We start from the raw sequence: 12,924 nt of genomic DNA, 5'->3' as shown, positions 1-12,924 counted from the left end.
GAGTAGTCATCACTCTAGGCTTGAATGATATATTCATTAGAAAACAAACCAAGGACAATTTGAGGAAAATTGCTACTGGGTGTGTAGAAAGCTAAACTGTAGTTGGTGGCAGTTATATCTAAAAGCATCCCCTATGTAAATAAGGAAACATTATGCCACCTATTTTGTCTTCACTTTAAAATGGAAGGAGCAAAAGGAGCATGTCCCATTGGCAAGACATTCAAGAAATCACTTCTTAGTTTAGCATACTGCATTAATAATTTCATAGGCCATGAAAGTTATGAGGCCAGACAGAGAATTCAATTGCCCAATAAACAATATTATCTTCAATTGGAAGAACATTAAAATTACCATCATATTATTGAACCATAGCCAGGAAGGATAGGCACAATTGCATAAGAACATTCATTTTTGTAAAGCACAATGAGAAGAGTTCTTTTCATGTTAAAGGATCATGTGGGGATTGTAAAAAATACTGTTAAGAAATATACTTTTTGAAAATATGGAGCAGATTCCTTTTTACATTTAAAAGCATATATTTCTTGGGACCACACCCTGATCACTTCCCATTTGGGTTAAGATTAGAGTTTGGACCACTGCAATGCACTCTATATGGGACTGCCCTTGAAGAACATCTAGAGCATGGGTGTCAAACTCCCAGCCCACGGGCCAGATGTGTCACACACTGGCCATGCCCACACCCAGTTTAGCGAAGGGGGAAAAAGTTGTGATGCATCACGTGACATTGCCGTGACGTTGCAAGTTTGACACCCCTGGTCTAGAGGCTTCAGTTGGTTAAAACACAGTGGCATGCATATGCAAATCCGTATTTCTTTTGAGGGAGCTGAATTAGTTGCCAATTTGCTTCTGGGTGCAAAAAGCTGGGTTATCCGCTTTAAAGCCCTTACATGGGGGTTATCTGATGGACCACCTCTCCCCAATTACATCTACCTGCCCCACCAGAAAAGAAAGGCAGGGCAAGTTGCAGGTCATAACTATCAAGAACGTACATCTGGTGAAACCTAAGAAAAAGTCCTTCTCTCTGATGGTTTCCTCCCTTGAGAAAATCATTCCCCCAGACATAAGATTGCCCCCCCCCCCATTTTTTTTCTACAAGGCCTTGAAAAACTGACTTTATCAGCGGGGACCCCATTTGAAACTGATCAAATGGCTGATTTTGTTTCTGCCACTGTGGATAGGGAAAAGTTTAAATTGTGAAATTTTAACTGTGGATTTTTAATGTTGTAGACATCTGGAATTACTGTGAGTTGCACAACTACATAATTGTACTACATAAATGTATGTATAAATAAATCAATATGTTTTCAAATTTAATATTAACTTTGGGCTCTAGCCTAGCCTTTCCCATAATGGTCCAGATATAATGGATTACAAGTCCCAGAATTATCAGACAGGATGTCATGTATACCAGTGCTTATTTGGGATGATGGGAATCAAAGAGTCGATTCTATCCACAGTTTGCACATAGAACTGAAAATAAATATCAATTCTTCTTTCTTTCTTTCCTTCCTTCCTTCCTTCCTTCCTTCCTTCCTTCCTTCCTTCCTTCCTTCCTTCCTTCCTTCCTTCCTTCCTTCCTTCCTTCCCTCCCTCCCTCCCTCCCTCCCTCCAAGACACTTCAGAGTTTTCCCTGAACTTCCACCTGCTGCTCTGCTTAATAGAATCGTATTATTAATCTTTGCACTCAAGCAGCATCCTGGCACTAAGTCCTAGATCTAAGAATCAAACTATATTATGCAACTATTCCATCTTTATCTCCTTATTGAATTTCTCTACTAAGAAAAGTGCCGGGAATACACAGTGCAATTAAAAATGGATTGTGACAACAAATGAGCCTCCTGTAAAATTGGATGCTCGGGCACTAAATTGATTTTTTCTCTTTTTGCCAGGCTAAACATCAGTTTATTCATATATACAATAACACACAGTAATCATGTAATAATAGTACAATTCTCACACAATATGCTTAGTGACTGTTAAAGAAAAAATTAACTTAATCAATGTCCTGCTGAAATGACTTGGTTCCACTTAACAATCCTAGGGCTGCCAACTGCTGACAAGCTTTGGCAGGTTTCTACAGCACACAGTCTTGCCGTTTCTGGACAGAAGTTATTATGAGGACAAACGTAGGGGGGAGGTGGAAGTTATGTTACAGAATACAAGTATTCTCGCTGAAAGACCAGAGTAAGAAAATACAAACCAAGTCATGTCCTGCAATGATCATTTGATCTTAGTTATGAACTCCCTGTTACTCCGAAACGATTTCAAAGATTTTAAACTGAGAAACGTGCCTGTGTCATGTTCCATTCCCCTTGACAGGAGACTATTAACTCAGAGAGTGACACAAATACTGCTTGTTGAAGGCAACAAACATGACAAAAGTTCTGCTCGATAGCTCGAATGCTGAGGCAACATCAAATGAAAGCAATAGAGGGAAACACATGAACTGTAGCTTCAGGCTGAAGTAATATCAGGTGCATCTCTACACCCTCAGGGCTTAACTCCTACACTTTTAAGTCCCTCCCATTGAAACAGCCTCCTTCAGTTTCACTTAATCAGGCAGTGAACAGGTACTTCTCTCTCAACACTGACAGCAACAGTTTAATAGTTCCGAACAACTTGGATCTGAGTTCCCGAACTCGCAGGTAAGTTAACATTCAATCACTGAACGATTTACAAAATGATTTAAAAGAAAAGACGAGCAGCTAACTAAAGTATGTTAGTTAAGTGTATTCCTTAGCATGTTCTGCCTTTCTGGCAAGACAGAGTTTTTCCAGTACAGGTGCATTATACTTAAAAGCAGATTTATGATATAATGTGTAATTTGTTATTTAAATCTGTACAAAACCTTGTCTATTTACTATATTATTTTGTCCAAGCTAAGGTGCTATTACAGCTATTGTTAAGGTGAATTTATTAATTTTCAGTGTAAAATACAACTTTTAAACACATCCCTCATTTAACACATTCAAGTGAAGTATTCTTACTTGTTTAAATACTTAAGTTAAGAAGCCAAGTTTTCTGATGTATTCAAATGAGTATAGTATCAGTCACTATGACAGTCATAGTTAAGACTTTGTTAAGATGTGTGTGTGTGTGTGAAATATGTGAGAGAAAAGTATATTGTATTGCTAATTTACTTTGGAAAATAAATAAATGAATGAATACCTATTGTGATTAGTATAAAATGGGCTTAAGTTACTTTAAAAATGTAGAACCAAATAATTCCTGTGTTTGGAATTTATAAATGCAAAATCTTTTTTCATTATAGCTCATGCTGACTTCTACAGAATTTATCCTTTTTGCTCATTTTATATCCATCATCAAGCATGCAATTTTTTATTTTTGTTAATAAAATCATTCATTTTAGTTTTAAACTTTAGCAATCCAGAAGGGTGGAGTAGTTAATCACTGGAAAATCTGGGCTGGAATAAAACTCAGAAATCTCATTCTTGCAAAATGCTGGATAGGTGACAGTGGCATGATTTTAAGTTATGCAATAATGCCACATCACAATATTTTAATCATAGCATGCCCTTCTAAAATGCTCCACCTCAACAAAGACTCGTCACCTAGATCAATATCACAAAAAAGAATGCTGCAACAACAGCAGACCATATGCATAATGTTCCTTAAAAATGGTTGCGTAGCCAGCTGTAGCTATGATATATTAAGCAAGATTGTTACACCAATGTGCTCTAAAGAATATTTTGAAACAGCACTTTTGAATGTTTTTTAAAAAAACAAAATATTGTATATTGGAAAAGTATTTGATTATTTTTCAGTGCTGAATTCAAAATATTTACACAGGTAATAACAAAGGCTAACAAATTAATATAGCTTTTGTCTTTTTAAAAGATTTATATAAGGGCAAACAAGACTTCAAATTTACTCCCAAATCTATAAAGTCCCATCCTTTCACAGGCATGACCACTGCCAGTTTAATTGGAAAAACACAGAAACAGTGCTAGAATCAGAAAATGTATGTCCATATATATCTACCTGGCACTAGCACTATTTCAGTTTAGATTGTTTTGTTTCACAAAAATAGCAGTATGTATTTCATTTGAACTCTATTACTTACATCTTCAGGTAATATTCCCTTTTTTAAAACTAGGAATGGCAATTAATGATTTTATATACTAAATATAATTCAGAAATATCACTAGCCTGTACCTATCTATAGTTAAAGTCATCCACGTTCATTCCAAATATATTATGGAATCCTTAAGACTGCAATTCTATACTTATTCGCAGGGAATAAATTTAACAGAATACATATATTATTAACATACATTTTTGCTGTAAAGATTATTTTGCACCCAGTGCTTTCTCTATTTGAAATAACTATTATTTCAAAAAAGTTTGATTATTAAGTTATTTGTTATTGGAAAGACTGAGATGCAAGGTCCCATATACATGATAATTAACCATAGAAATTTGAAGTTTGCTTTAACTGTGCAATAAATTAATAGAAATTTAGTTTTAGCAAGGAAACACATACTACTTATTTTTTCCCTTTTTTGTTCTTCAAGAATTAATGGTGCATACTGAGCAACCTTTTATTGTATTTCAGTATACTCTTATATCAGAATACAAATTCAAACTGCTATTGGCAGTTTGGGGACAGTTTGTTGTGGCAACAGAAACTTGAAGTTTTATTTGCACAGAGGCTTATAAATTAGTACAAAGGTACTACCAGTTTCTTATAGCACCTTTTCAGACTAACAAATTTTACTGAAAGGAATAAGTTTTTGTGAATTGTAATATCACATCATCAGATCCTAATTATTTCATTAATAAAATGTTAGTCTGAAAACTTGTTATTAGACTCCTAACTTGGCTACAATAGACTACATAGCTTTCTTTACACAAAGAGATACTTTAGGTATAAGTTGAACTCACCAAATCTTTGATTATACAGCATTATCTAAATTTAAAATTGCATTGTTCAAGAACTATTTTGTGATGTGTATTTATTTTCTGTTAATATTGTCCAAATAAATTACCGTGCATGTAGAAATTAATTCAAGCAACTATGTCAGAAAGCTAATGTACTAACATTCACCTGCTATTTTAATTATCTTCCAAACTGCAATACTATTTCTGTAGCTGAGATTCAGAGTCACCCACACTAGGGTTTACGATTGTCAAATAGTCCCTATATTTAATGGCACTTGCTTGAAACATTCTAAATTTGCAGCTGAAAAAAGCCCCACCAAATTCGACTTAAGCATCTTTTACATTCTAACCTGTATCAGAAGAAAATAAAAATTACTTTTTAATCTTTTATGGAAAGGTATTCTAGAAATATCATTAATAAAGCAGAACGTAATGAATTAAAGGGAAGCAAAATTCATTCAGAATGATATACACTTTGATATTGTAAATGACAGGTCAATCTTTCATAATGAATAGAAAAATATTAAGTTCAAAAGTAACAGGAGAGGATCAAGTGACATTGTAAAAATTAAAACAAAATATGGTGTGAATTTTCATTCACAAGTATGAATTTAAAAATCCAGGAAGACCCACATAAAGTTTAATTGATATATATTTGTTTTTAAGGAATTACAAATTGTATAGTTTAATTTGTAATCACAGGTATAATATTTTTACATTGAAAATATTAGATATATTTTAGATAGATATTTGTAGTTTAAACATTAATGGGAAAAAGTTTTCAAGAAATTGTAAAGCCATCACTTCCCTGTATTACTGTAGTTTCGGGTAACAGATACAGTATGTGGTTTTGCAACAGTCATCATTTTGATAATAGTGCTTACAGTTCATGATGAAATCATCACTTTTTAGATCTCTGCCATAACACATCTATAAAATCATGAGAACATAACTCTCAGAGATTCTCACGCCTTCAGAATCAGTACACATAATGGAACAAGTTAATACAAGCCCGTCTGACTTATCTGCAGAGCAAATCACAAGCCTGTATCCATTTGTTTTATTTCTAAGAGAAAGCAAGTAGATTATGCCTCTATAAATCAATGGATGCTGGACTCTTATTTTTTATACCTTAGAGACTAGCTATGCTACACAACAGCGAGTTCATTAGTAACATAATTAGAAACCAACAAAGAAATGGCAACAAGATGTCATTCCATAACTTAACATCAGACTTACTGTGGGATGTTGCAAATTATGCATACTAGCCGGTCCTTAAATATTTGCTTAGGCTGCTTAAAAAGCTTGTTTGCTCTCTAGTAGAGCTGGGTCAGCTCTCCAGGATGGAGTCAATCCCACTCCACCCTACTTCTCCCTTGCATGGAATCTCTTCCTCTTTCCCTAACTGGCTCAACTGGATTATGCTCAAGCTTCTACTTTTGTTACCAGGACCTGCCTTCTCTTCACATAGTCTCATCCACCTACAGTTCCCTCTCCCTCTGCTTTCATCTTTTCCCTGTCACATCCTGAGTGGATAGTCTTCCAGTGCTGTTTGTAAGAGTTCTCTTTAATTAATTCAACCAGAATTTCAGGTAGGAGACACCCCTGAACCTCAGGTCAGTTAATTAGGGTGCTACTCCAGACTTAGGTGCTTCCCCTTAGGGCAATCTTGTTTGTAAAGGCTAAGATTCTTCTAAATTAGCTTCACTTTTCTCATACTTGTAATTCATTTGGATTCAGGGGCAAACCCATACAGTTAAGTTTGAGTATGGCATCAAGTTATTCAGGATGGTGAGAGCCACAGCAAATGATGAAGAACTCTTTACAGTGAGGAATGTGTGGCAACAAGGTCAAAGAGATTCAGTATTCATACTAAAGGGCAGAATTATCACTTCACATATAAATGGCTATATTTCCTCTTATAGAGAAAGCTATGTCTTGCCCAGAAAAGATATTTTAGAATTTTGGTGATAACTCACTAAAATATAAATGCAAGATATATCAGAAGGAGGAAATAAAGGCTCAATTCTATGTTGTAGACCTGAGTTTTCAAAAAGAGTGTAGCACCACTGTGATGGGCTGATTCATCATGTTCTAGCACCTTTGCTTGACATCTAAATGTCATTCTACTCAAAGATAGTATACTGGGAATAATTTTCATCCTGATGACCTACTTATAGCCTTCTCCAAAGATTCTATTTCCCCACAAGGTTGTTCAATTTTGTTCAGTTTCAGCTGTTTTCCTGAATATTTTCATTTTTATCCCAAAACATTCGGCCATAGCATAAAAATACCATGTCATTTTCAAGATTTAAATCTCTCAGAACAGAAAATGATCCATAGTATTCAGGTACATTCCAGAGAACAATGGAAAATTCAGAGCCAGGATAATGTAGCAGTTAAGATTTTAGACTAGAAACAGAGAGATTCAAGTTCAAGCCATCTCTCAGCTGTAGAAACTCAATGAGTGACTTTCAGACCAACCTAACCGTCAAGTTGTTGCTGTGGAGAAAAAAAAAAGTGGAAATGCTATATATTCAGCTTCAGCTCAGGAAAAAAGGTGGAATAGTTACATAATGAATATATTCTAAATAAATAAATGACAGAATGTCTCAGGCCCAGAAGACAGAGATGTGCATATCCTTGATCTTATAAAAAGGACCCTAATGTTTCTAACACTAATTTTTGTATTACAGTTTCCTGTTTGCAAACGCTGTTATTTCCTGACATTTCCAAAACTGCCTTCATATCAAATCTTTTGGAAAGTTTTTGAGCTGGAAGAAACAATAAAAAGCAAAAATTAATTTTAAACGAACTAAAGCTCTATTAACTAATTGTTATAAGAACAATCCTAAACGTAACATCAAGACTAGAAGATGAGCCTCCTCAAAGAGCGCAAACCAAAAAAACCTCATTATATCCCCAGACCTCCAGGAAAACCATTTAAATACAAGTGCTTTCAGTGCCCCTTTACCTGCAATGAGAAATCACATCTTTTTAACCATATGAAGTATGGGCTTTGCAAAAACTCCATTACGCTGGTGACAGAACAAGATCGTGTTGTCAAATGTTCAAAGTCAAATTCTTTGGAGACTAAGCAGAACACTCAGGTAGACACTGCAGCCAAACCAACTTCTTCCAAGGTCCTCTCAAATTTTGATTCTAAACCTCAATATGCATTTGCCAAAGATGACTCCAAGGAAAATATGGAAATTCAAAACCAAGTGACAAATATATCAGTGCTTGGACCAAAACCACCCACTGAAAAGGAACTAACTCTTCTTTGTAATGAAGAAGAAAGTACAATCAATGTGCAGTCTGCTCTTGAAGGCATCGTAAGGCCTTCTGCATTTGTTCCAGTGGGAGAGCATCGGCACAATAAGGACAATAATGATATGTCTCAATTAAGTTCTCTTTCCGATTCAAATAAAGGCTCTTCCTTTCCAACAAAGTCAGCCTTTCATGCGCCAAACAATCTATGGAAAACCAGTGGTACAATTATTGCTCCAGAGTTTACTCATAAAATTACACCTGCAAAAGGTTTCACTTCCATTCCATCTTATGTACAACCCATGATTCCAGAATATTCACCTTCACTGTATGAACATGGATTAGCTATCTATGCACCTTACTTCCTCTCAGGAAACTCTCATGAGTGTGAAAGCTCAGTGATGTCTGTCTACAGCACTCAAGATCAAAGACATTTTTTTCCTCATCCAGGACCACTTCCTAAACCAATTAATCCATCAACATACGAACACTACCGCTTATTCCAGCCATATCGTCCAAATCTTTCAGTGCCATATGGATTTTGTAGGCCAACAGAATCAGCATTTTATAGGTTGCCACACATTGCAGATATTAACAGAGACACAAATTCTCAATTAATGGAGGAAACAACCTTGCTATATCCGCATTCTTCAAGTCCAGCCATGTTATCATCACAAAATTCTCATAAAAAAACAGATGACTATGAAAAGGAAATACCTATGCTGCATAACAAAGGTCATTCTAAAGAAGATCAAAATGAAAGAGAAAATGCCAAAATGAGCCCTCGTGCTGGAAGTGCAGCAACTGGATCTCCAGGAAGACCCAGCCCGACAAACTTTACTCAAACTAGTCATGGTTGTGAAGGCCTATTTGATCTTTCTAATAAGTCATCTTCAGTTATTAACAAATGTGATCAACCTGAAGAAAGCTTTACAGCATTCAGACCTGTGAGGAAAAGTACAGACCAATCTCCTCCGCCTATATCAAAGGAAGATAAAGGAAATTCTCCTAAAAGGTAAAATGTTAAATGCCCTTTTAAAAAAATTTTTCCTGCTAAAGTCTATGGCGAAAGCAAACATGCCCTCAAGATACATTACATAGGGCCTCTAAGACATATTTCATTACTTGTCAAACTGGAAAACACACGGCAACTAGGAAATACATGGGCTGCAACTATATATAGCTGGGTGGGAAAGTTTATTTTAAAAGGGGGGGGGGATATTCTTACAAGGGTTACATACCACTGAGCAAGGCCAGGGCTATCCTAATTCGAACTTTTTTTCCTCTTAAGTTCATCATTACCTCTTTTTGGCTTGGCTCTGGTCTAATAATTTGCTGTTCTGAGTGCTGAATGAGAAAAGACATTTCTCTTCTCTCTATCCAATGAAAAAACAGACTAAGGACAGCAGGGGTTTTGGAAGGAGAATGGGGAAGAATACAGTCAATGGACTTTTGCTTTTTACTTTCAAAGAAATGTCTTGGTATAATTTATTCTATACTTATTGTGTTATTATCCTAAATTAAATAAAATAAGGGAATGGTATGCATAGCAAATAACAAGATAACACATGAAAGTTAGTAGGAATTATAGTAAATAATATTGTTGTGCTAAGTAAACATACCAACCACAGTACAAAATTATAAACTCCTTTTTTGTGTTTATTTTATTCTTTACTTTACAACCTAACCTTATGTATATTTATGCTCATATAAGCACCATGTAAATAGTGAATCAAATGTTTAAGCATGCACAGGATTGCTAACTTAAATGTTGCAATTTATACATTTATTTATACATACAATGCCATTTACTGTATTTATATTATACTTACTCACCATTTTTTACCCTAGGTAATGTATGAGAACAAAATTATATAAAGATAATAATATGATGCAAACCCAGTCAATATAAAAAAACCAGAAGAATTTATGGAAAAACATAACATTTTAATTAAAAATACCAATAAAATTAGGATTAAGCATTGAATATTTCATTTCATGAAAACAGATTCTAGACCAACCTTTTTAAAGTTTTTTTATTTTGGAGGAACATTTGAAATAACTTTTAGGTCTCAGGGGAACCTCTGCATTAAAAAAACATTTTACAATAGGCAGTATCTATGCTTTTAACATCTCGCTTCCAATAATCCTTATACAGTAGGCCTCTACAAGATGAACATTTACTTATTTTTAACAGAATTATCAGAAAACCCTTGCTATATTCATATGCACATTGATAAACCATATTACTTAATCACAATGAAATATATATTTCTCAGTATATACAACGCACAGATTGACATCATATTTTTCTTTTATGTAATCATCTTAACTTCTCGTGAAAATAAGCCAAAATATATGAATTGCTCACATGTCACCTGAGATTTAAAACTATATCACGCATACAAAAATATTAACCAGGTAAACAAATGCATTTGCAACGGTATGTGTGTGTCTGTGTTTAACAATCCTAGAATTTTTCTAATAACTTATATACAAGCAATTTGTTTCATTTCTAATTCAAAATATCTACCCCATTTAAGTATTTTGCCTAATTACGCAATAACATTTTCCATTTTTCCTCTCAGTAGTGACATCACTAATGAAAAGGAAAATGTACAGCATGGAAATGATAGTAATGAAGATCCTTTGTCCAGTTCCGAAGATGATTCAGATGATTCGCCACTTAATCTTTCCAAGAAACCAGATGCAAACTTAGTCGATGCACATACGTATACAAGCACTTTCTCAACAGAAAACCAGAACTGCATGGAACTGCAGGAAATGCCTTTGAACCTTTCAGTGAAGGACAACTATCATGTAACTGTATGTCTCCAGAACTCATTATACGAAACTAAAGATCATAACCTTCAAAAACCTGAAAATAAAGATTTGGGGACAGAAATATGTAACCCTAAGAATCAAACAGATAAAGGTTCCTTCAGTAAGCCTCTTACTGTGATGCCTATAAAAGAAGTGGAGGAACCAAGGACAATTGAGAGTTGTGATGAGCAGAAACAAACTGCAGCCGTTGCTCTCTGTCAATTAGCTTCTTACAGTCCAAGTACAGTTCAAAAAGAGAGCACAGAGAAAAATAAGCAAGAGATCAATTCTCAATATGCCGATTCCATCGCTGAACCATCCGAAACCCAGAATCATCATTGTAAAAAAGCAAAAGGACAAAAAAGGACCAATCACAGAGAAGCAACAAAAGTACAAGGAACCAAAAGAGTAAGAACAAATGAATGCAGTCGAGTGTTCACTTTGAGAAAGAGAACAAGGATAACATAATATTGTTCCACCAAATATCCTGTAGAGTTCATATGTACACTATCCAACAAAAATACTAAACATTTTTTTCAGTACCAAAATTTTATTTTTACTTTGCAGATTCATTTATTCTGCTCAATTGAACTATGTAAATATTAAAATGTCTTGTCTATACATTTTAAAGTAACTGAAATGTCTCATAATTTTATCTTTTTTAAGTAAACATTTAAATGTAAAACTTAAATGCACTATTGTAGAAACATATTTCATAAATGCACTATTGGGAAAACAATTTATTCCAAAAATGAGCTTCTAGAAGCACATTTTGGATATATGAGTGTTCTATGTGTCTCTAACTAACTTCATTTTCAAATCTTTTTGTTTTATGTTTTTTATTGTCCAGTGTATTTTTGCTGTTTTATCCATATTTTAAGAACGAAAATTTCCAATTTCTTAAGCTTAGTGTTATTGAATTTTCATTGATAATATATTAGAGCACTCATATTAAATCTTTCTAAATTACACTTTTGGTATTGTGGTTTTCCCAAGTCGAATGGCCCAATATAAAAATGTTATGCTCCAAATTTTAAGTCCTAAATTAATCGATATTAATTAAAATTTAGGACTTAAACAAAGTAGAGGTCCCACACAAATGCTTACATGTTTGATAAACTGCAACTTCAGGTCCCAAGTACTGAGAGAAATGCGAATCAAGAAATTATTTATTTCAACCCATATTAGAAGGAATCCTGTGTTGTGAATTCTACATTTTGCATCCATATGAGTTTGTAGCACTAAAGAGATTGTATACTATAGGTATCAGTGAATGTTTCATAGACTTGTTAGTAATGATTTTCCATTTCAGATGTTATAGTAATTTTTCCTCTTTTTACAATATTATTTATATTGTAGCAAAAAATAGCTTGTAAAGGCTACAGATAAATCTTAAGTATCATTATGAATTATCCTCAGAAAGTTACAACTTAATATATCTTTTAAAATATCAGTTGTAACAATGTTTAGCTGGAGATAAATAGATCACTTTATTTCTAATTCATGCCAATGTTGTATTTGTTTGGTATATATTCCATTTCTAGTGTAAAATTCCATTTTTAAAAAAATGCTCAAAAATCAAATATGTATCCTAAGAACTGTATTTAAATGTTATTTATGTACATATGGTGAATATTTTCCAGTAAAATATACCTTTCTAAGTGTAATTTACTGAAGTTTATGCAATTTAGTATATTTCATCCTAAAATACAACTTTCTTTCTTGTTATATTTTTACCATCAAAATTGCAAAATTCAAAGATGTCCTTGAAAGTGTAAATCATAGCAACTCATTTTTCTTTTGATCAGAATGGAAGAAAAGTCACATTGTTCAAGAATCCCTGTATTTACATGAGGTACAACTGGAATGTATAAATAGTATGACCATTATCCAGAGCCATTAAAATGT

At 34.0% G+C, this 12,924-nt stretch overlaps 2 protein-coding genes across 3 annotated transcripts in view; one reads left to right on the top strand and one right to left on the bottom strand.

The window, feature by feature from the left end:
- TBCD (tubulin folding cofactor D) overlaps positions 1-12,924 on the bottom strand; it is a 146,906-nt gene that overhangs the window by 90,703 nt on the left and 43,279 nt on the right. The window lies entirely within an intron of this gene.
- On the top strand, positions 2,195-12,683 carry ZNF750 (zinc finger protein 750). Its single transcript, XM_034408403.2, has 3 exons — positions 2,195-2,666; positions 7,620-9,208; positions 10,782-12,683. The coding sequence occupies exons 2-3, from the start codon at positions 7,800-7,802 to the stop codon at positions 11,482-11,484; spliced, it is 2,112 nt and encodes a 703-aa protein (XP_034264294.1). The 5' UTR covers positions 2,195-2,666; positions 7,620-7,799; the 3' UTR covers positions 11,485-12,683.

The sequence above is a fragment of the Pantherophis guttatus genome, chromosome 2, assembly GCF_059756535.1.
Source record: "Pantherophis guttatus breed Tessera chromosome 2, ASM5975653v1, whole genome shotgun sequence".
NCBI lineage: Eukaryota > Metazoa > Chordata > Lepidosauria > Squamata > Colubridae > Pantherophis > Pantherophis guttatus.
This window is presented reverse-complemented; position numbering and strand designations above follow the sequence as displayed.

Bases quoted from the DNA above. Each gene is read 5' to 3' on its own strand.
- ZNF750 (XM_034408403.2), top strand. From the start codon at position 7,800: ATGAGCCTCCTCAAAGAGCGCAAACCAAAAAAACCTCATTATATCCCC. The intron at 9,209-10,781 runs GTAAAATGTTAA...TTTTCCTCTCAG, and splicing joins AAAGGAAATTCTCCTAAAAG to TAGTGACATCACTAATGAAA.